Below are 23,602 nucleotides of genomic sequence, written 5' to 3' on the forward strand. Positions count from 1 at the left end.
GAAATGTAATATATACATTGTTTTATATTTTACTGATAAACTCAAAAAATAAACACTAAGCAATACAAGGTGTCATCAAAAAGTATCTGACTTTGGGTCATAAAAACAAAAAACCTAACCTGATTAATTCAGTGACGTGTTCCTTCTAAAGTAGGCCCCTTCTGATGTAACACTTATCTCAGTAATGTTCTCAAAGTTGTTTTTAGTGAGTTTCATAAGTCTTCTAGTTGCATTTCTTTTGTGTCTTTTTTATCTTCAAATCTCTTTCATTTAAGCAGAATTTTAATCTTAAAAAAGAGCCAAAAGTTGCAGGGAGCAAGCTGAAGATATTCAATCCTGTTTTTTGCAAAGAATCTTTGGATAGGTTGTAATGCATGGGCTAGAGAGTTGTTGAAAAATAATTTTCTAATCACCATTTCCAAAAGCTGTCTCTTGTGTTGAACATTAACTCTTAACCAATGAAGAACAGTTATGTAGTACTCTTTATTGGTAGTTTATCATTGAAGAGCATATCCATAATGAATCAAGACTTGATAATAAAGAAAAGACTGTTAACATAATCATGCTGTTGTGAAAATTCATATTTGATATCTTCATATTGATACTTGTGAGGAATAACAACTGTTATCAACATTGTTGTTTCAATGACTGTGATTAATCCAAGTATTGTCACAATTTGTAACAGGATTGCACGACCCCATTAATTAATAAAATTATTCCCATTTTGTTTTCTCAAAAAGAATATGTTTAAAAATTATATAAAGAGAAAATATATTTCTAGGAGCATGAATCGAGCAATAAAATCAATGATCTGGGGAAACCTCAGATTGCAATAGTACGATACAACATGCTAATGATATTTTCCCACAGAATAACTTTTCAACAAATTTACACTTGTATGCATACATCTAAATTCATGTAATTAAACATATTTTTTTATAATATTATATTTTAGTACAAAAAATATATGATAAATTAATCTATAATTCTGATTAATTGGAAAATAGAATTATGAAACATATTTACAAAAATTTTCTATTAGGTTCTGGTGGGCAACCTTAGAGGTTTCTGTGGTTTAGACTTTTTAAAGATAAATTTACACGTTTATTGGGATTGCCCACAACATCTGTTGTTTGTATTCAAAACTCTTCTCTTCCAGATTCTAAAATCAGATTATAGTCTTCTAGTTCTAAAAAAAATATTAAAAATATTCTTTCATAAGAACTGTTTATCACTTCATACATTCTCTTTCTTTCTTTTTTTCACTTATTTGTTTACTAATTCTCTTATAAATACCCTTTTCCAGCATCTTTTGCTGATTTTTGTTTAAAAATCATCTAGTACTAGAGTTAAAAAAAAAATGTATTAACAGTTTTTGAGCGTAATCTTGTTTTCCAATTTATTTCAACAGACGTTTACGGTAGTTATTCATTCATATATATGTGTAATGTTACTTAAATTACAAAAGCAATCAACGTCTTATATTTTGGTGCTCAGCTACTGAAATGGTAATATTATTTTTTTAATTTGGGTAATTTAAATAGTTTGATTTATGTGCTTATTAAAAAGATTTAAATATGGTATTTAATTAATTGTTTAAATAGACTGATAATACTGGCAACTATTATGCTGAAGTGAAGATTAATTGGTAGATTTGTATGATATTTCAGAAATCTCCAGAAGTTTTTTTTGATGTTATATAACCTCTGACATAATTTTAAGTGCATTTTAACTAAATCTAAAAATTAAATCTGAGACTAAAAAATCTAGAAGCCAGTATGCAAACCTGTTCAGTGGAGTTTTGCTGAATTGAGGTCTTTAAGTAAATTGTGTGGCTTCTTTATGTAATAGGTTAGCTTGTTACAACTTTAGGCTAGATTGTGCTGTTAATTGAGCCCAAAAATAGAGATGTTAATAGTACAGGCAGTATTGAGGAGCCAATAAAGTTAAAATATAATTCGTCTGTGATGGCCCCTAACTATCAATCATATGTAAGGGAAAGTAAGCATTAACCCTTTGGATCATCCAACTTATTAAGTGAAGAGATTCAGTGTTTGATTGGTTGGTAGAATCAGTTAATCATCTATTAACAAAACATGTAACATTTTTGTTATATGTTTTCTCAAGTGCTTCAGAGATTCAGATTCCAAATTGATTACACAACTCTCAACAATGAGTACTTGTAGTTTTGTTTTGCTTCTTTATTTTTTTCTGTATATATATATATATATATATATATATATATATCAAAATTCAGATGCAAATTTCCCATAAAAATTGTACTTCAAAAAAATTATTTTTCAACCTCTTCATCTAGCTCTATGTCCTTTTATAATATTCTATCTACTTTTATATTTAAAATACTCATATCAAACTAATTATGCATTTCCTACTGATGGTAAGAAATATTTTATTGGCCACAAAAAGAAAATTGTTAATGTTTTTTTTCTGATACATTGATTCACACTTTTTTATTCAATATTCAAGAGCTTTTAAATTCTAAATAAGGTTGCAAATAAAAGAACAACCAATTGTAGATCTTGATTAATGTGAACTGTTCTGAAAAATATTACTGCCATCATGAAGGTTCATTATCGTTAATGATGTAAGTTGAGACATCTGGGCAGAGTAAAGATACATGGATTGCAAAAGTAACAGTGGAAACATTACCAAAAGTATTCATAAATTGTCACAAATAATACTTAATGGAATGAGAAGAGATAGACTTTGAATGAAATAAAAAAAGAATACTGGCTAAAAAATCTTGCAGTATTAAACATGCAGTTTTTTAAAGATTTAGATATTTTCATTCTATATAGAAATATTGTTACTATTACCTTCTGCGGGTCGTGTTTCTCATAAGGCAGCTGTGTGGAAACGTGAAACATGATCTCTATACTTCTCCAGTTTGTGTACACAGAGTACAGTCCAGTTAGATCATGTACTGTGTCCAAACCTCCTTTATACTTATCAAACCCTAAAAACACAAATTAAAATTCATTAGTAAATTAATAAGGTGCTGGAGTACTTTATTAACTAATAAATAAAAACTAGAGTGAGAAAAGGTGATGGTCTATCACCAATAATATTCAATTATGCCCTGGAAACATTAATTCAAGAATGAAATAGGAAAATCTAAATACTCAAGATAAACAAAAATACAAATAATAATAATTATTTTAGCATTTGCTGATGGTATTGTAATTTAAACAAATTATTTAAAATTTCCATATGAAGAAACAAAACTATTTTCCAATAGTAAAAGTAGAATCAAAACAACAAAAATTTCAGAAGAAAATCAGTCAAGATCCTAAGGATAAAATATTTAGAAGAAATAATTACCCCTAATTTTTTAGAAAAAGGAATAAAAGCCAGAACACAGAAAATGTAAATGACTAATCATCTTACAAGAAACATTCATAATAGAAAATCCTTATCAAAAAATGTAAAATTAAGACACTATAAAACCATAGTTTTACTGGAAGCATTATATAGTGCAAAATATGTACAGAATCTCTGAGGAAAATTGAGTAAAACTTGAAAAAAGAATTTTAAGAAAAATCCACAACCCAAAACTTGAAGCATAAAAAAAAATTGAGAAATTTACCAATATTTTGAAAAAGAAACCATACAGTCAGAACAAGAGGTAAATATTAAAAATTAATAAAAATACAACTGCCAGGAACAAACATTGCTCTTAAATATAGTAAAATTACTAGTATATGATAATTAAAGAGCGTGTGAGTGACAATTATGTATATAGTATTTATATATAATTTTTTAAAATTTACTTATACATATGTAGCTGACGACACTGGTAACATAAGAATTCCAATGTGGGGCAAACATGTAAATCGATTCAGCTGTTGAGCTGTATAGTGGAACAAACATACATTCTAAAAACATTACACTCCTTTTTGAGCAGTTGAGTAAAAGGAGACTGAAATTGTATGGTCACTTACATAGAATGAATGACACTAGACTAATAAAACATATTTAATTTTTTTGAAAAAAAAGGAAAGCAAAAATAATCTGGTTTAAAGAAATTGAAAAAGAAAGGAGTCAAGACTATGCACGCATGATCCTTAGGAAATCTGATTGCAAAAAAAAACCAGTGCTGATATACAATATTAATTAAACCAACTACTTAAACAGTAATGATAAAAAGAAAAATTGATTGCACTTAAAATGTTTTCAAAGTCTCTTACAAAGACTATCTTACCTTTCAAACGTACTTTATCCCCAAGGATTTGTAGGAACTCTTGGAATAAAGGACTATTTTCGTTATTATCCAAGATTTCCTCTTCGGTATACTGTCCTTCTTTAACGTATATAACTCCTACCTTCAGTTCTGACTTAATGAACACCTGAAAATCAAATAAATAAAAAATAATTAAATTTCATTTATAAACATCTGTGGTTGATCCCTTCAGGCTTGATATATTGCACATATTAAAACTACATTAATAAAAATACATTCCACCACTTCAGTACTGACACGTATTCCTCGTAACCAATGACATTTTGGACTTGGGCAATAGGTTACAGCATTAAACAAGAAATAAATATTAAAATTTAAAAAACATGTCTACAAAAGAAAAAATATTGCTCTTTAATATAGGATAATTACTAATAGAGGATAAATGTAGAGTGTGTGAGTGACAATTGGTTCAGTTATTGAGTTGCTACGATGGAACAAACACACATACATACAAAATAAATATTTTTTGGGCAGTAGAGTAAAAACACTAGTAAGACAACAACTTTACAAATATGAGATACGAGGTTTCCGAATCATTCAGAATGAAGTATTGAGATGTGAGTTATTAAAAAATGACTCATTCATCTGATAGATTTGTACAAATTTTTTTAATTTATTTAACGTACATATTTATATAGCCTTAGACACTCCCAGTAACATAAGGATTCCAACATGGGGTCATACATCTAAATTGGTTCAGCTGTTGAGCTGCTACAGTGGAACAAATATACATACACACACACACACATACAAACACTCTAAATACATTACACTTCTTTTTGGGCAGTCATGTAAAAAGTGAAAGAAAAGAAAAAAGTCCTAAAAAATAACAACAACTATCAATATAAAATCATATATAACAGAACTATTTTTATGTAAACATGACACTTTGCTGCATGAGAAATTATTCATTTGTTTATTTATTCATCAGAAATTACGGACTAATGCCCAATAGAAGTTATGTTGGATTATAATGAATATCTTTAAGAATATGAAAAATGACATGCCTACTTGAACTCAAACCCAGAACTTCAGGATGGAAGGCAGAGATGCTCCTACTCTGCCATGGAGATAAGCATATATAATTATTTTATTAATACCTATTTATTTACATGTAAAGAACTTCCCATCAGTTTATTTAAAATAAAATATTTTCTTTTATAAAGCGCACATAACTCTGTTGAAAATCTTTATTCTTTTTATTAATAAAATAGAAGTTTTAAAAATATACTGTTGAATACTATATGAAGACTGCAAGGTTGGAATTTACTTTAAAAAAATACAAAAATTTTAGGCTTTCGAAGCTGACGAAAAGAACTATCTCAGTACTTTATTGATGAAAATAATTTGGTTTATTGCACAAATATTGATGAGCTTATGTTGTACTTAGGACAAGTTCATAAACCTGAGGACGGGTGTTTTTTCATAGATTCGTCCATGTGTAGTTTACAAGTGGTTCTATTACACAATGGTAACAAATATCCTTCGATACTAATCGCTTATGGTATTAATTTGAAAGAGACATACAATGTGATGAAGGACGTTCTTGAAAAAATAAATTATAAAAACATAACTGGAACATATGTGGTGATTCGAAAGTTAAAGCTATTTTGTTAGGCGTGCAATTAGGCTACACTAAGTATATGTGTTTTCTTTGAGAATTGGTAAGCTGAGTTAGAGATAAAAATTATTTTATCAAAGAGTGGAAGAAACGAGACAACTTAACTTCAAATGGGAAATATATTATTTGCGAGCCCTTAGTTGAACCTAAACAAATATTTTTACCCCCTCCACAAACATTCACCCTTCAATATCACAAGTAGTGAAGGTTCATCCTTTTAATAATAAAGGTTATTTAAGATGTAGAAATTAAGAATGTTTTTAAAATTTTAAACTGGGGATTCTTGCACCATTTGACAGAACTACTTCCTGATTCACTTACTCAGGATGTATTTTGGTAAAAGATTTATTGTACAAGATTTACATAAATATGAAAAATTTTCATTTGAAATTTAAAAAAAATAATAATTTGGGTTCCTTTCTAGGTAATTGGTACTTAGAGGAGCACAAGGTAATTAAATTTATATTATTATGTCTTAAAATATACCAGAAAGTATTTGGTTAACTCATGCAAAGGTCTGTCTATACATCAACATATTGTAACAAATATGAAGTTTAACCATATTTGATAAAATCAATAAATCTGTTTCTAAGAGAAACTTGATTCTAATAAACATTTCTTTTATTCTTTTTTCTTTATACTGTTTCAGCTTTTATAAAACATATCAAATCTATTACATTTTCCATCACATCTCTGCTTTCTTTTAAACAAATAAAGAAAAGTAAAAATCAAATAACTTTATTTTATATTACATTGACTTAAATTTCTGTATTCATTTAAAAAAAAAATGTTTTAAGAGAGATAAAATTCTTTTCACATTTTTAAAGTATATGTATGCATATGTATATGTATAAATGCTTACTACACTTTTATTTCATGGCGTTATGCAAATTCTGGTTTTCCAATTTTAAAAACATCACTGAAATATTATTTCAATTAAGAAGTAAAATGAAATTCTTTATTAGATAAACCATAATTAGTTTTAATGAAATGTTGAGCAGCAGTACAGAATTATAAAAAAATTTTATAAGTTTGCTGCACTGTACTTCAGTCATATATATATATATATATATATATGTATTATTATTAACCAATACTTATGTTTTAAAAAAAATGAAAATATAAAACATTTATTAAATTAAAATAATAGAGATTAAACAATCATAATTAATCAAAAGAAAGCAATTTTTTACCAGCTCCTTATTTAATACAATTATTCCTTCTGGTTTATACTTGAACTATTTACTTCAATATAAAATGGCCTGATTTGTTGGTAATGCTGAGGGTACAGTAAAGTTTGAGAAAGTTCTCATATTATGTAAAAATCAAAACCTTGCCAGTAAGTCTCAACACATTGGAAAACTATTAAAATGTTGAAGTTCTTTATATTGTGAAAACTCTTTAAGAATTAGGGGAAAAGAGGTACTCATCCAGTAAGAAGAATGAAAATAAAAAATTAGAATTTTTTAGAATCTTTAAAAAATCTTTCTTTCATTTAAATGGTATTGAATACCATGCCAATTTATAAATCGAAAGTTGAAAAATAATTAACTTTAAGAAAGATAAAAATTATTGAAAAAACTGTTTAATAAACTAATAATTACTAATTTTTTATTGTTCTTTAAGTTTTTACATAAGTCAGTACCAAATTAAACAACTACCACAACTCATAAACCTTTAATTATGTGCCGACTAAAAACCAAAACTTAAAAGTAATATGGTACTATTTTTTAGTTTCTTTTTGCAGTTTTTTAATTGGTTTTATTATAATAAAAAATTATAATTTATTTTACATTTTTTATTTTTATTCTAAGTTTGGGTAGGTCTATAAAAAACACTGCCTGCATCTTGATAAAAATAAGACAGAGAAATGATGCACAAGGTAAGGTGGTCTTCAAATATGAGAATTTTCATGTGAAAATATTTCTTATAACAGAATGAATATCAGGCTGTAACATTAATATAAGAGTATTTTACACAATATAACAATCCAAGACTAAGTAACGGTAACAAAAAAAAGGAAAAAAATACCTTAATATAAATATCTAAAAAAAAAATATCTAAATGAAAAACCGGACTTTATTTTATTTAAAAATTTTTCCCTTAAGTGGAAAACTTACAACTAGACCAATAAAGTAAATTATTTTACAAAATAAAAAAATAATTATCAAAATTCCATTCTGACAAATGGTGACTTTTTACTGACTCGTCAAAGCTTACTTTGAAAGCTGGTCTATTTCACATTGGGAATAAATACCCATCAATACCATTACATACGCTGTTCACATGAAGGAGACTTATAAAACTTGTATTAAGCAGCATTCAGTATGGAAAATACTTATGGCATGTTTGTGGAGATCTGGAAGTAATAGCACTTTTATTTGGACTGCAACTTGAATACACTAAGTTCTGTTGCTTTTTCTGCGAGTGGGACAGCAGGGATAGGAAAAACCATTACATAAAAGAGCAGTGACCAAAGAGAGAGGTACTGACTATAGGAGAGAAGAATGTTGTTAGTCAGGCATTAGTAAAATCAGAAAAAGTTTATCTTCTGCCACTACACATTAAGCTATATTTATAAAAAAAATTTATTAAAACAATGGATCATAATGGTGCAGGTTTCAGTTTCTAAAAAATAAATTCCCTAATATAAGCGATGCTAAAATAAAGGAAGGTATATTTTTGTTAGACCACAAATAAGAAAACTAATAAGTGATCTGACGTTTGAAGAATGTTTGATTAAATTGGAGGTTGCTGCATGGAAATCATTTCAAAATGTGGCAAAAAACTTCCTTGGAAACCCTAAGGCCAGTAACTACACAGAACTTGTAAGTTAATTCCTTCAAAAACTACAAAGAACTTGGGTGTAACATGTCACTCAAAATCCACTTCTTACATACACATTTGGATTTTTTCCCTAACAATTTCAGTGCTATCAGTGATGAACATGGAGAACGCTTTCACCAGGAGATATCTACAATGGAAACATATCAGGGAAAATGGAACCCAAAAATGTTAGCTGGTTACTGCTGGAATCTAAAGAGGGATTTACCTGCAGCAAATTACAGAAGAAAATCCAAAAGAAATAGATTTTAGGTGACTACAAAACATATGTAATGTATTGTTATATTACAATCACCATACCTTTTTTTTGTTTCAAAAGAAATCTCAATTACAAAAAAGTTGAGCCTGATAGAAAAAATCTATTAACAATATGAAATCAGCATAAAAATACTATAATAATCAGCTATTTACTCTCATTTAACAAACAAAAAATTAAATTTTGTTAATATAAATAAATCAAAAAATTATTTTCATCAATATTTATAGAATTAATTAACTTGTTAACTGAAATCTATAGATAATTGAAATGGTATGCTTAAATACAAGAATAAGCAAATAAATTTATACAAAATATAACTGAGTATCAGGTTATATTTAAAAACATTATAATAGCTCTAGAATAGAAATAATTAATAAATATTACTGCTTAATGTTAATACTCCCTCCTTTTTTATTTACGTTAAGTGGGTTTGCAGCTTCAATAAAAGGTATGAGATTATAGATATTGGATTAAACAGATATCTTGAAAAATTAAATTTAGAGAGGTAGGTTTACAATATAAGCCATATTATTATTTACAAAACAAAATCAGTTTTTCTACCAGTGATTGAGATGGTGTTATATTTTAATTTTTTAAGATAAGTTTTTAATTCTATAAATGCAATTTCATGCCTTCTGACAAAGAAGAGATCTTTGCGAAACTGCTTAACATAAAGAATAGATAAAGGAATAACAATATTAAACATAAAGTAAGTGATAATCAGTTTTTGTAAAAAGTTATATTTTGCTATTAGGATGCACGTGATTAATATTAGTTACCTGATCTAATTTGAGCAATTCCTCAGGGGTATCTGGCAGTTGTCCTAGGGTAAGGGGAGGATTAATATTAACTTCTTTACCAAGGGAGCGTACCACTTCTTCTCGGTTATACCGGTCAGCAAACACACAAGAGGCAGGAATTAAACCATGGACTGTATAGCTGATGGCTCGTACAAGTATCCTGAAAAAAATTCAACCAGTAAATAAAATTATTAATATTCAGATTGAGTAACTTTGATCCAACTCCAGTACTTATCACAAACTCACCATATTTTATAAGGCTTTGTTTTAGGTAGATTTCATAAGAAAGTTACCTATTGTAATGGGTACCATGATTCAACTTCTGAAAAATTTCAACATATCTTCGCGTTTCATATCCCCCAGACCCCAAAACCACTGTTTTGAGGTTTTGTATCAAAAGTTTATATATACATTTATATATTTTTCACTTTCTTGTGGACACGATAACTGCCATAATTTTGTGCCAATCACTTTCAAATTATTCCTTAAAAATAACTCGTTCCAAAATCTCGGTTGAGTTCATTAATGACCAAAATCGAACCATGGGGGTGGAAAAGGGGGGGCTTTTTAAGAAAACCAAAATATCGCTATAACTTTCTTATTAAGTAAAATATTGAATTTGTTTTTAAGTTCCTACTATTCTTTGGATAAGGAAATACAACTTATGTGAGTAAAGTATCACCAACCATTGGCCCAGGGGTTGGTAAAGATGGGGTTTTGAAGACAAAAAATCATACCTCCCTTAATAAGCAGAGTATGGAATCAGTTTAAAATGGTCATTAGTCCTCTAAACATTACCTAAAACTTTTGTCTGAAACAATTTTTGATATGACCAACCCTTACGGCAAGGGATGACCAAATTGTTGCTGGGATTGTAAGAAGATGGGACTTATCATATGCTAAACATGTAAAACTTTTTTCACATGCAACCATTGTTGTATTGAGTAATTGAAGTATTGAGTAAGTTTGAAGTTTTTCTTAACTTTAAGCTGGAAATCTTTTTCAGCCCCTACTTAGCATCGGTGAAATCTATCTCCGCCTTCTGGCCTGCCAAAAAGGAATTTTTTTATTCTGTTATATAAAAAACATTTTTAAATAAAAACTGTTTATTTAACTTTTATGACTCAGTTGGTTGAGTTATGGGCTGATTTATGGTAAGCATTTAGAATTTTGCACTAATCGTTAATAATACAAAAAATCATTAAAGAAAAACTAGCCAAGGATGAAGCAAGGTGTATAAGGTAGCTAGGTAGGACTATATAGTGATTAGGCAGAGATTTTAGAAACCAAATTATGGACTTTAAAATCTATCTTGGAACAGACAAGGGGGATCCATGTCTGGGGTTCTCTGAACATAGATCTCAATTTATGAGATCTGTGATCTCAAGTTATGATCATGAGATCAAATCATTGACATGGTCTTAAGTTATGATGAAATGTAAAGTTTTTTAAGACATAAAAAAAGTTACAATGAAAAATGGAATTTGGCAAATTAAAATAAATGATATAAAGCAGTAAAAAAGACTTAGAAATTACTAAAAAAGTAGATCATATAAATAAATAATGAAGGATTAAAAACGGAAATAATACAAGTAAAATCAGTATAAAAAAAAAATACATTACGTAGAAAATAAATGTGAAAGAGGATATTGTAATTAGTTATGTTTTGGGTGTTCAATTACTTTTCCATCTAGCAGTATAGCACAGCTATAGTTATAGCAGGGAAAGTATTGTAATCGGTCCAATTTGGGCATATGTGGTTTTCACCAGATCTAGACGTTTTTTATCTAAGGAACCCAAAAAACTGGATGGAAATTTTCTGGATATTTGTATGTTCGTGCGCGCGCGCGCGCGCGCGCGTGTGTGTGTATTTGGTATCGCCCTCTAAATCACCTTATATCTCCAGAACTATTCAACCAGTTTTGGTCAGATTATTTCTATATATGGGGCAATGAGGTGCTATTAAATTTTCAACTTAAAAGGTCAAGGGGGTGAGGGTGTAGAACAAGGTCATCCTCAGTAACTCGAGATTTTGCCCAATTAAGGTTATTTTTCTTAGGCACATTTGTTAACAATTGAAAAATAATAATATCTGCAAAAAAAGTTTTGCAAAATCGTACCCCCACCCAAAAGCATGCTCTAAACTAGTGGCTCAGTGGGTATACTGCATCAACAATATCCCTGTTACCACAAGGAGCACTAGTGTAGTCATAACCAGAAGAAAATATGGTATGCGTGCATGCTTTAGCTGGAATCATTGAATTAAATAAACAAAACATATTATATTTAAATAAAATGATAAATATTTTAAATTAAGTTGTGTGAGTAAGCTGTGCATCAGAAAAAAGACTTGTGGTAGAAAAGTCCTAGAACTGTGTTATCAGCATTTTTTTTTGTATTTCTTGACCTACTGAGGTCCTCGAGGTCCTCCAAAGTCCAAAAATGCAAAGCTAAAACCATTAACTGAATGATAAAATTAATGTGCAATTCAGTATGCAGGTGTTCATGTGATGTGTCTATTTTTTCTTAATATCCATGAAATGAGTGAACCTACATAGTCATTAAAATCTATGTTGGCTTGTGAATATATGGGACAATGATGAAATTGCATTTTTTTTAATGTAAATCAGATAACAGATGTAGTATTTCTCCTTTAACCCATGATAAATACAAATAAATACAGCTGGAAAAGTTTTAGAAATATACTTTTTGAGTTGTCATTTGAGTGATAATATGTTTAAAATACTTTGTTTCATAACAGATACATATAATAACAGAGATATTGTTTCATAACAATTAATTTGTTGATTTACTCTATCCATCTTGGTTTTTGTTATAGCTATGGTGTGTAATAAAATATCTGAGTAAAAAGGCATCAGTTTTAGATATTTTCTCTGAAAGCAATGATCTTATTGTAGTCAGATCCTGTGATGAACAGAGTAAATGTATCATTTGTAGAGTTGAATATTGCTTTTTAATAGGTTTGGCATGGTGATAATATGTAACCATATATTTGCCTCAATGAAAAGCAAATGGGAAACCTCTTCAATCATCAATTTCCTAAGTAAGCATGACATGCTTACTTATTTTATTAAGTTGTATAAATTTGTTAGATCATTCTTTCTTGTAATTTGTGTCTGTCAGTTGGATTACAACATAATGATTATGCACTTAATGTACTTTGCTAAGTGAGCACTTTTCTAAGGAGAGTACTTTCCTTTATTACTTTCCTAAGTGAGCACGGCATGCTTACTTACTTTTGTAAGAGGTATAAAATGCTTATTATTCTAGAGAATTTAAGCATTCTTAAGAATAATAAGTGAGCACTCATTATTCCTAAGAATTCACTTATTATTTTCTTTTGTAAGTGAGAACTTAGTAAAGTACTTTCATTAATCACTTTCCTAAGTGAGCATGGCATGCTTACTTTATAAAGTTAAGTCACACCTTAATAAAGTTATTAAGCTGTTTAAAGTAACCGAGATTATCTCTCTATAAGTACTCGAGAGTGTAGGAAATGCCTAATGGTCCTAGAGTCAAGGAAGGGAAAATCCTGACATTCATCTCCCCATGGTAGAGTAAGGGCAACATTTTGTATTTAAAATGGCTAACAAATGCAGGGGGCGAGTGACAACTGAAATAAGGAGTCTAACCCCTACCGAGTTGCAATGGCTTCTGAGGATGGCAGATGAGGGGATAAGGGAAGGGGACTCTCTTGTCGTAGAAGGTAGAAATGCCTTCTAAAGGAGGATGAGCTAAACAGCCAATGGTATAAAATTCACAAGACAATCGGAAACCAGTGTATTAAAGATCTACAGATATCCCGAGTAACAGCCAGAATGATGTAATCTTCTTCAGGTAAATCTATGCCGAGCTGAAAAGGAAGGCTTAGGATTGAGAAATTTGGCGACTTGCTGCCAACCAATCACAGGAATGAATACCAAAGAGAGAGAAGCTGTTTAAAATGTCTATTATTCTTGAGAATATTTATGTAGTTTTTTTATAGTAATTTGTGTCTTGTGTCAGATATATTACAACACTATGGTTATGGCAGTTAACGCATGCAAATTTTAATTTATGATAATGTTTTAATTTTAAAATATTTATTATAACCTTCAATCTCTAACATAAGCATCATATATTTTAATTTTGTTTTGTTATACAGGTTTTACTCCTTTACATCCTTTTCTATATAATTAATATTAGTTCAACATATTCCTTAAACAACCTCAAAAAAAAAAAATAACCTTAATGTACCTTTATTTAATTTACAATAAAAACTTACTTTTTTAATTTACCTTTATTTCTGATTTAATTTTTAATCCGTAATATATTATGATATGACTAATAACATCTGATTATTTTTATAAATATTTATCAGAAACTTCTCTGATTTAAAATATTCCTTAAAATTTCAGTATTTAAAACTTCATCAATCCTTCAAATTTCAAAACTAAGAATTCAGATTTTCAACATTCTTTGGCTACATATTTCAAAACCTTTTAATTTTTTCTTTCTGGCTTTTTACTGTCTATGGTTCACTACTGTGTAACATTGTTTTGAAATATTTAAAAAAATTGAATTTTTTATCCAATGAAGTATTAACACATGACATATAAAAATGATTTAAATCACTCGCACTCCACAACATGAACATCAAAGATCTTTCAAAACATTAATCCAGATACTAGCATTATATCCAGTGGTAAAATAAAACCAGTAGCAGCCTTTCAGCTCAGAAACAGGTAAACTTTTAAAACTTTCATGTTAAAGTAAATAAATAAATCAATAATAATAACTTCTAAAAATATATATTTAAAAATAACACAAGTGAATTTATTTTCTGCATAAAAGTTTTCCTTTCCTGTAATTTTCTGCTTTTTATATCTTTCTAAGAAACTTTATCTTTTCAAATTTTACAGTCTATAAAACAAACTTTCAATTTTTGATGTGTAAAATTTTCTGTTAATCATTATCTCATAGTGCATTCTGTATACTTGTTATTCAGTTATTATTACTTTTATTTTATTCTTACTAATTTTTCTTTCTTTTTTTAATTTCTCTACAAGTATAAAAAGGAAAAGAACCAAAAAAAGTAAAAAGAACCCATGCTGAGATGCTCAGGTTGATATCCCAATCAAAAACCAATTCTCTCTTCTTGATTCATTACTTTCTGTAAGATTTGTTTTTCTTATGAAAGAAAATAAAATTATAAAGTTGCACTTATAATAGTCAAAAGATTATTGTTTACATATTTCAGTTTTCTGTAAAATGATGAAAGTTGTATTTCGGTTCATCTTAAAAAATGTACTTGAAAAGAAGTAATTAGTTAACATATTTCTGCATTCAAAGTTAACTTGGTTGTAAAATAAGTTGAATAAAATATTATTATCTCTATAAAAAATTTATTAAAACATACAATCTGAATATAATTACAAATATACATAATGAATTAATACTGCATGTCGATGAAATGATCTCTTGAAAGTTATATCATTATTCTTATAAATTACTGTAATTAAACAACTAAAATGGTAGTTTTATTAGAAAGTAACTGAGGAGCACTCACTTTAAACAAGTACTATTTTAGCATTCATTATTGATGCCAACATGTGCCATGTAATCTTATTATACGCTACATAAAATTAGTGATTAAAATCAATTCAATCTTGTTAAAGTTACATATTTGTTACATTTTTTCCATTCCTTTCTATTATGTGCTAATATTTTAACCTAAATATTTATTATATCCTTCATCCTCCATTAATAGTTTTATTTATTCCAATTGTCTTTTTCTTTCTGTTGTTTTTATACTCTATTAATGCTGCTATTAACAGATTAATTAAACTCTGTCTTAACATTTGGCCCACCAACCTAGTTTGTATCTTAACAAGATTTAATTGCAAACTTCTCAGCTTTCCTAATCTTCATAAGCTTTCTTTAAGTTGAATTTTATTGACCCATCCTAGTTTCAATATTCTTCACATTATTAAAGGCTCTAGGTCTTTTCCTTTTCTGTTTTTTCTACATTTCACAACCTTAAAAAACTAGATTCTGCACAATATTTTAAAGAATTTTTCTTATTTTGTATAAAGTTTGTGTTAATCTATTTTACGGTGTATCTTACTTCATCACTTTGTAATTTTACTATCAAGATAAAAAAATTTTGTGACATCTGATCTATTGTGCTTTCTCTATTTTATTATTTAATTCCTTATTAACTTCCGCTCTCTCAAAGTTTATTACTTTTGTTTAAGTCTTATTTATTTTTAAACTGATATTCTCTTCTTGCATTATTAAATCTGTGCCAGTCAGTATGTTTTCTAACTTGAATTAATTTTTTGCCCAAAAAACTATCCTATCAATAAATCTTAGTATTCCTACTTTCTCATCCATTGAGAGAGTAGAAATATCTACTCTTTAATAATCTTAATTGTGGAAAAGCAGGAACGCCAACTGACTGTTTGGATTATTTTGTATTATGTCAACTCAGACATACTATTATTTTGCTTCTAATAATGTACCTTTCGTACAATTTAAGGAATCAAATGCAGTTTTGTTATATTTACTTCTCTTGTAAGGTTACTGAATTCACGAACTGCTCCAGGAATTTTGTAAAACATTTTTCATTCAAAAATCATTTTTTCAAACATTTTTTCAATTCCTTTTTTATATTTGCATAATAGTTGAAAAGCAATAAGGGTAGAATTTATTTTTGTCTTACTTCTTTCTAAATGAACATATGTCTTTCTTCATCTTCTATCTTATAACAACCACAATGATTTTAATACAGACTGTAAATAATTCTTCTTTTATTACATTTAAGAAATTATGAACAAAGTCCATAATTTCTTAAAGTGTTAAATATTTTATTTCATTATATATTAACAAAAGTCTTCTCCAGATCTACATATGCCATGTTGGTAGGTTTATTCTAATTAAGCATAATTTTTTAATTTAGTCTGAGGGTAAGAACTGTAAATAAACCAGAGTAAATAATGATCTTGGAATTAATCTTACTTATGGGTGATGATAATTTTATAAGTTTAAGGGATAGATCCATTCTTTATTTAACTAACATGTTGCAATCTGTTCAACTAGTGAACAATAAGCAACCCCTCCACGGTCCAATGAAATGAAGATGATATGTATGACATGTAAATGAAGTGTAGTCTTACACAGATTCAGGCTTACGATTCCTGAGATATGTGGTTAATTAAACCCTAACCATTAGAGTACACTGGTATCCATTGTCTAGTATTCAAATCCATATAAAAGCAACTAACTTTAACTAGGATCTGAACCTCAGATCCTTCAACTTTGAAAATCAGCTCTTAAACAACTGATTTGTGACGAGGAGTTAATCACTAGACCAGCTTGGTGGGCAAGTATTCATTACACAAAAGCAACTACAGAGATAAGATTTTTCAGAGGTAAAAAGCAAGAACTGATTTTTAAATAATTACAGGAATTTTAAATTATTTTTGCATAAAAAATAAAAATTGAGGATGAGTAGGAGTGCCCACAGGTAAGTATGGGTTATTTTTTACTGTCAACTTAGACATCATTATTTTGCCTTTATATATATATATATATGATGATGATGTATGAGTGTGTCACTTAGTGTGATTAATCTTGGGGAGGAGCAGGTTTAATGAGGCAGATCCCTTATTTGAAGAACTTGGGATCCCTACATTAATATGTTTATATATTTATTTTATATGTTTATAAGTACTGAAAATCTGTTATACTAGAAATGATAATTATACAGATCTTTATAGTTGTGTCCATGAACTTCTTTGTGATGTCGATACATATGTTCTGTCCAATCAAGTTTTGCAATCTTTAAGAGATCATTTGTCTAAATGACATTGAAAGCTTTTAATAGTGTACCTGATGATACTAAAATAAGAGTTGATTAGACATATTTAAAGGTAAAGGTAAGGTATATTTTTGACTCTGTGGACTTCATGGTGTTGAGGTTTTATTGTTTTGAGTGTTCTTTAATTTTACAAATATGATAATATTTTTGGATGCCTAGGCTTAGAATATCTCATTACTTATGCTGTTTATAGCAAATTTAGTTTGGTTTTTCATTCTCACTAGTTTAAAACATGAATCAAACTGCTTAATATTTTATTATTGTTACATAGAGTCTATTATTATCATTATTAATATTATATAAATGTAGTATGTATGGTCTAAATGTTATATCCTTTTCTGGGTCTATGCTGTCCTGATTTTAAAGTGTTATCAGGCACTAATAATATTCACTTATATTTTGTTCTATCTTTAATTAATACTCGATATTGATTGTTCCCACAGTACTTACTTGCCTTCTTTTTCATTTGTTTTTTTGTATACTTTTCCTTTATAAAGTTATTGTTAAAATAAAATCAATTGTTAATCCTCAAACAGTTTTTTCTAAGGGTACTAGTTTCCACATCAAGCTTTTATATTGAATGGGTATTCTGTTTATTTGATCAGTTATTTAAAATCAAAATTGATGAGACTTACTTTTAATTGTATTTATTTCAATGTTTGAAATAAGTGCATTTAGTACTAATAATATTTTCATATATAGATTAAATTTATCTTAATAATGAAAATTGAAAACTTATTAAACTGTGAATATATATATATATATATTAACATAAAATGACGATTCAACACCCAGCAAAAACTACTGAAGGCAAATGGAGTTTTGTATACATGTTCTTTTTATGGTGTAAATGCAAACTATGAAAGGATTTTTGGAAATTCTGAGTTTAAAGTGTTAAAATGGATTTTGAAGTCCTTTTGAAACATGGCTATTTTTTAACAAATGAAGATATCAACTTGATTTTTGGTGTGTGCAATATTCATGTAAATATAAAAAAAACAATTTCTTGAATTTTTGAAATTCAACCTTGAAGGGATGAAGAAAGGTAAAAAAAAAACAATGAATGAAATTTTCCCCATTTCTGACTATACTAAATGAGATATTCACTAGATTGGGGTTGCAAATACTCTTCAGATAAACATCTAAAAACCATTTTCAGGTTTTTCTGAATTTAGATATTTTAAGAGGTGTGACGGTGTATGGTGAGGTGACTTAACCGACACAACCACTGTTACTGCCATATATGTATAATATGACTGGCTGCATCTGCCTCCAGTTACTTGACTAAAAAACATAAAATAAAAGTAATTTAAAAAAAAAAAGAAGAGAAACAAAGTATGATCACTTCCTAGTAGTGTTTATTGGGTAACGATAAAGACCTGGCAAAATACATTTTTACCTATACTTCTTATGGGTAACCAGTTATAACTAATATTTTTAAGAAGGAGGCCGTCTGTTTTGAAACCCACATTCTTAGATCACTCAAAGTTTCGGGTCCTGTACTGACCAAACTGTTGCTCTAAAGAAATTACAATATAATAATATTTTTTGTAAATTGAACAGGCTTTGGTTTTTATTTATCATTGTTATTCTCACAAGCATGAGTTTAATGAACACAGCGGTGTCCAAAGGGTAGGGCCCTCTGGCTAGACAGGAAGGGCTAGTGAAGTGAGCTCTGACTGGCTAAACATCCTCTGACAAGATGGGAGACACAATTAACCAGATAACATGAGTGAAGCTGCAACGGTTCTGCTACTAGTATATATATATATATATATATATATATATATATATATATATATATATATATATATAATGAAGTACATATATGTACTTATATATATATATATATATATATATATATATATATGTACTATTATTATATATTAAGTTATTTTAATGAAAATATAATAAAAAAGTATATAGAATTAGGTTTAATGACTATTATGAACCATTTAACATTTAGGATAAAAGTACTTCTAATATTGTTATCTTGATATAAATATAATATTAAATGTATAAAAAATAATATATGCATATTTTCCTGATTATATTTAACCCTAATATCTGTTAAAGAGGGATTACCCCACTTCCTTGTCTATAAGAATTTAATAACATTAATGCACTATGTAAGTATACAAATCACTATACCAAATTTCATAATTACACTTTCACATGTTCCAGAGATATTAAGTAAAATAAATACTGACACACATACCCACACATCTTCGTTGTGTATATATGATTACAGAATTATATCATAGGACATTTTTCACCTTATTTTGTTCAAGGAACCTCAAAATACTAAAAGTACAAAAAAAACAGAATAACCTAAATTTCTACCCACCATAGAATAATATTTTATTACTATAAACTAAACTGAATTGTACTTGAATATTTTGTGATAAGAACAATATTGTACGTTGCTCACATTATTCTAAATAAGAGAAGTTTCAATGTACATTTTAGTTAGTAATATTCAATTATACTTATGGTTCTATTTGTTGGTTTGTACAAGCATACTAGTAACAGAAAATCTCTGTTGGTCACAGTAGAAAAAATATGATAATTTGGAGGTAGAGGTAAAGGAAACACTGAATTTCATAGTGGAGTAATAGCCTCTCTACCTTTCATTCGGAAGGTTCTGGGTTCAAATCCTAATCAGACTTGATATTTTTCATATTCCTGAAATTTTATTTCTTATCAAAAAAAAATTGGAAATAACTATATAATGGGAGTAACACATTATACATACTCTTAATGTAGTAGATTTATAAATTACCTTTGGGACTAAATAAATATAAAAATTGATAAAAAGTGTGTATGTAAAAAAAAAGAATACAGAAATAAGTTTTTTAAGTTTGCTGGAAATTTTCTGAGTTAAACATTGCTGAAGGGAATGAATAAATGTCTTGTAACTTAGGTGTACTCTAGAATTTTAACAAACTTATTTTATATATAATAAAAGTTACAGACTCAAAATCGTTAAAAAAAATCTGATGTGGACACTACTTTACTTTCTTGTGTAAATATTAAATTACATTTACACATTTTTAAAAGTACCTAAAAGTATTTACCTAATAACTTATGATTTTTTTCTTATTGTTATTATTAAATTATTTATTGTAAATTCTTTTTTACAATCAGAGATTAATAAATCAATATATTTAAATTTAAAAAAAGGAAAATGAAAAAAGGAAAATAAGAAGAAAATGTTGCAAACCAAAAAAATAAACGGGAATAAAATGTTACAAAGAAAAAAAGAATAAAAAGATTAAAAGTAGATGATAGATATAAAGGGGAAGAAAACGTTAAGACCAAGGGAAGAATAAAAAGATTAAGAGAGGATGATGAATATAGAAAGAGAAAATTTGAAAACTAGAGAACATGTACACAAAATAAGACCAGAAGAATTATATCAAATCAAAGAACGATTAAATGATTGGCAACAAAAAACAAATAAATGAAATGATGATCAACTTCGACTTAGGGAGAATATTGTCCGACAATATCTGAGGAGTAATGACCTAAAAGATAAGAATTTTTTGCAATTTATTAAAGATCGGGCATGTATGCCTCAGTATACGAGGTGTGTGAGAAAAGTAATGAGACTGACTTTTTACTTACCAAAGTTTTTATTTTTTCAAACAACAATATTATCCCCTTCAAAGTAGTTCCCTTGGGCAGCTACACACCGGCAGAGACGTTGTTCCCACTCCTGGTAGCAGTGCTGGAAGGCTTCAACTGGTAGGGCTTTTAACTGGTCGGTCACAGTCTTTTGAATGTTCTTCAGAGTTCCAAAATGACGTCCTTTTAAGACATGTTTCAATTTCGGGAAAAGGAAAAAGTCACAAGGACTCAAATCAGGTGAATAGGGGGGGGGGGTTGAGGAACCGTAGGAATGCGTTTTGAGGTCAAAAATTCCGTGATGGAAATGGCCGTGTGACACGGGGCATTGTCATGATGAAGCATCCACTTGTCTGCAATGTCTGGTCTCAAGTGAATCACTCTTTTCCTGAGCCTTTCAAGGACACCTTTGTAAAACACTTGGTTGGCAGTTTGTTCTGGAGGTTTGGCAGATACCAAAGAAAAGCAAATCACCCTACTGTCAAAAAAGCAAATCAGCATGGTTTTGATTTTGATTTGCTCATTCGATATTTTTTCCGTCTAGGAGATGACGGAGTGGGCCACTCTTCGCTTTGCCGCTTTGTTTCAGGATCGTACTCAAATATCCAGGATTCATCACCTGTGATCACACGATTGAAGAATTCTTGGACATTGTCAATCCTCTCAAGAACATCAACGCACGTTTCTTTGATTGTCCTTCTGTTCCGTTGTGAGGTTTTTCGGCACCAATTTCGCATGTCCAAATCGTCTCAAAATTTGATGTGTGGTGAAAGTATTTAAATTTAACTGTTCACTCATCATCCTTATTGTTAAACGACGGTCTGATCTCACAAGAACCCTCACATGCTCAACTTTTTCATCAGATTTTGAAGTTGAAGGTCTCCCTGAGCGAGGTTGAAGTTCAACGTGTTCTTGGCCTTCCAAAAATGATTTGTGCCAACGGAAAACTTGTGCTCTTGATAAGCAATGTTCCCCATAAGCCTGTTTCAACTTTTTAAAGTTCACACTCGTGGATTCCCCAAGTTTAACACAAAACTTGATTGCACAACGTTGCTATACACAACATAAAACAAAAACACAACTTCACTGATGACGCTGTCAAAAGTAATGTGTTGGCTGAACAGAGTTGAAACTCATACTAAGCATTTGGAAGGGAACCGGTCTAGCATAGACCGGTAGACACAGCATTGCCAGATTGCTTGCAGTGTTACCAATCTCATTACTTTTCTCACACATCTCGTATGTTCTTGTGAGGATTTATTTTCCAGTCACTCTGTAGTTAACTTTAATGTAGATAAAATTAATATAAACTGAAATTCCAGAATAATTAAATAAAATTGAACAGAAATTAAAATAGAAAATCCAAAAATAATGCAATTCTAAATTATAATTTTTAATTGCTATTAAATGTTTCACCAAATCTATATTACATATATATATATGTGTAAGATCTATTAAATTAGAAACTCTACACAAATTTTTAAAAGTACATAAAATTTTATTTCACTAATAACTTCTAATTTTTTTCATATTTTTTTATTGTTATTATTGAATAATTATTTATTGTAAATTTTTTTTGTCACAGGTTAATAATTATTAATAAACCAATAAAATCAGTTAAAAAAAAAATAAAAGGCGATGAATTCTGATTTGAACCGATGGGCTTTCCCTTATAACATCCAAGAATTTCATTAACTAAACTTTTATTTGGCTACAACTCTATAACCAATGAACATAAGTACCACTTATGATGAATCGTTGAAAAGCTCTCAATGAGAGGTTATTACTGCAATTAAGAAAGTCCACATCTTAACTTTTTTAATTTTGGGCTTTTTTGGACACTTTTGGTTCAGTCAATTGCAATCAAAAGGGGAGGTGCACAACTAGATGTTACAACGGTCCTAAATCCAAAATTTCAACATTCTATGGCTAATCGTTTTTGAATTATGCAAGTTACATATGTGCATACAGACATCTTGCCAAAACTAGTCACAATAGATTCAGGGATGATCAAAATGGATATTTCCATTGAAATTTGAAAACTGAAATTTTTTGTGATCACAGTACTTCCTTTACTACAAACAAAAGAAGTTACGAAGAAGTAAAAATTACAAATAGTTGTATTTTTAATAAAATTATTAACTTTCACAAAAATAAACAAACAAAAATGGAATAAATAAGCGTCATCATACAAATATTGAATTTAAAGTAAAAAAAATATATACACATATTTATATATACTGGAAGTAATCACTGTAACAATGATTTCTCTTAAATTAAAATGAATCATAAACAAATAAAAATAAAA

At 28.7% G+C, this 23,602-nt stretch overlaps 1 protein-coding gene across 1 annotated transcript in view; it reads right to left on the reverse strand.

Moving 5' to 3' along the window:
• The window catches only part of rsh (Rap GTPase activating protein radish), a 912,147-nt gene that overhangs the window by 27,724 nt on the left and 860,821 nt on the right, over positions 1-23,602 (reverse strand). The window contains exons 9-11 of the mRNA XM_075377737.1: positions 9,765-9,945; positions 4,223-4,367; positions 2,838-2,977 (exon numbers count right to left, since the gene is read on the reverse strand). Of these exons, the coding sequence (XP_075233852.1) occupies positions 2,838-2,977; positions 4,223-4,367; positions 9,765-9,945 (466 nt within the window). The remainder of the gene's footprint in view (positions 1-2,837; positions 2,978-4,222; positions 4,368-9,764; positions 9,946-23,602) is intronic.

Source organism: Lycorma delicatula, chromosome 10 (genome assembly GCF_047948215.1).
Source record: "Lycorma delicatula isolate Av1 chromosome 10, ASM4794821v1, whole genome shotgun sequence".
Classification (NCBI taxonomy): Eukaryota; Metazoa; Arthropoda; class Insecta; order Hemiptera; family Fulgoridae; genus Lycorma; species Lycorma delicatula.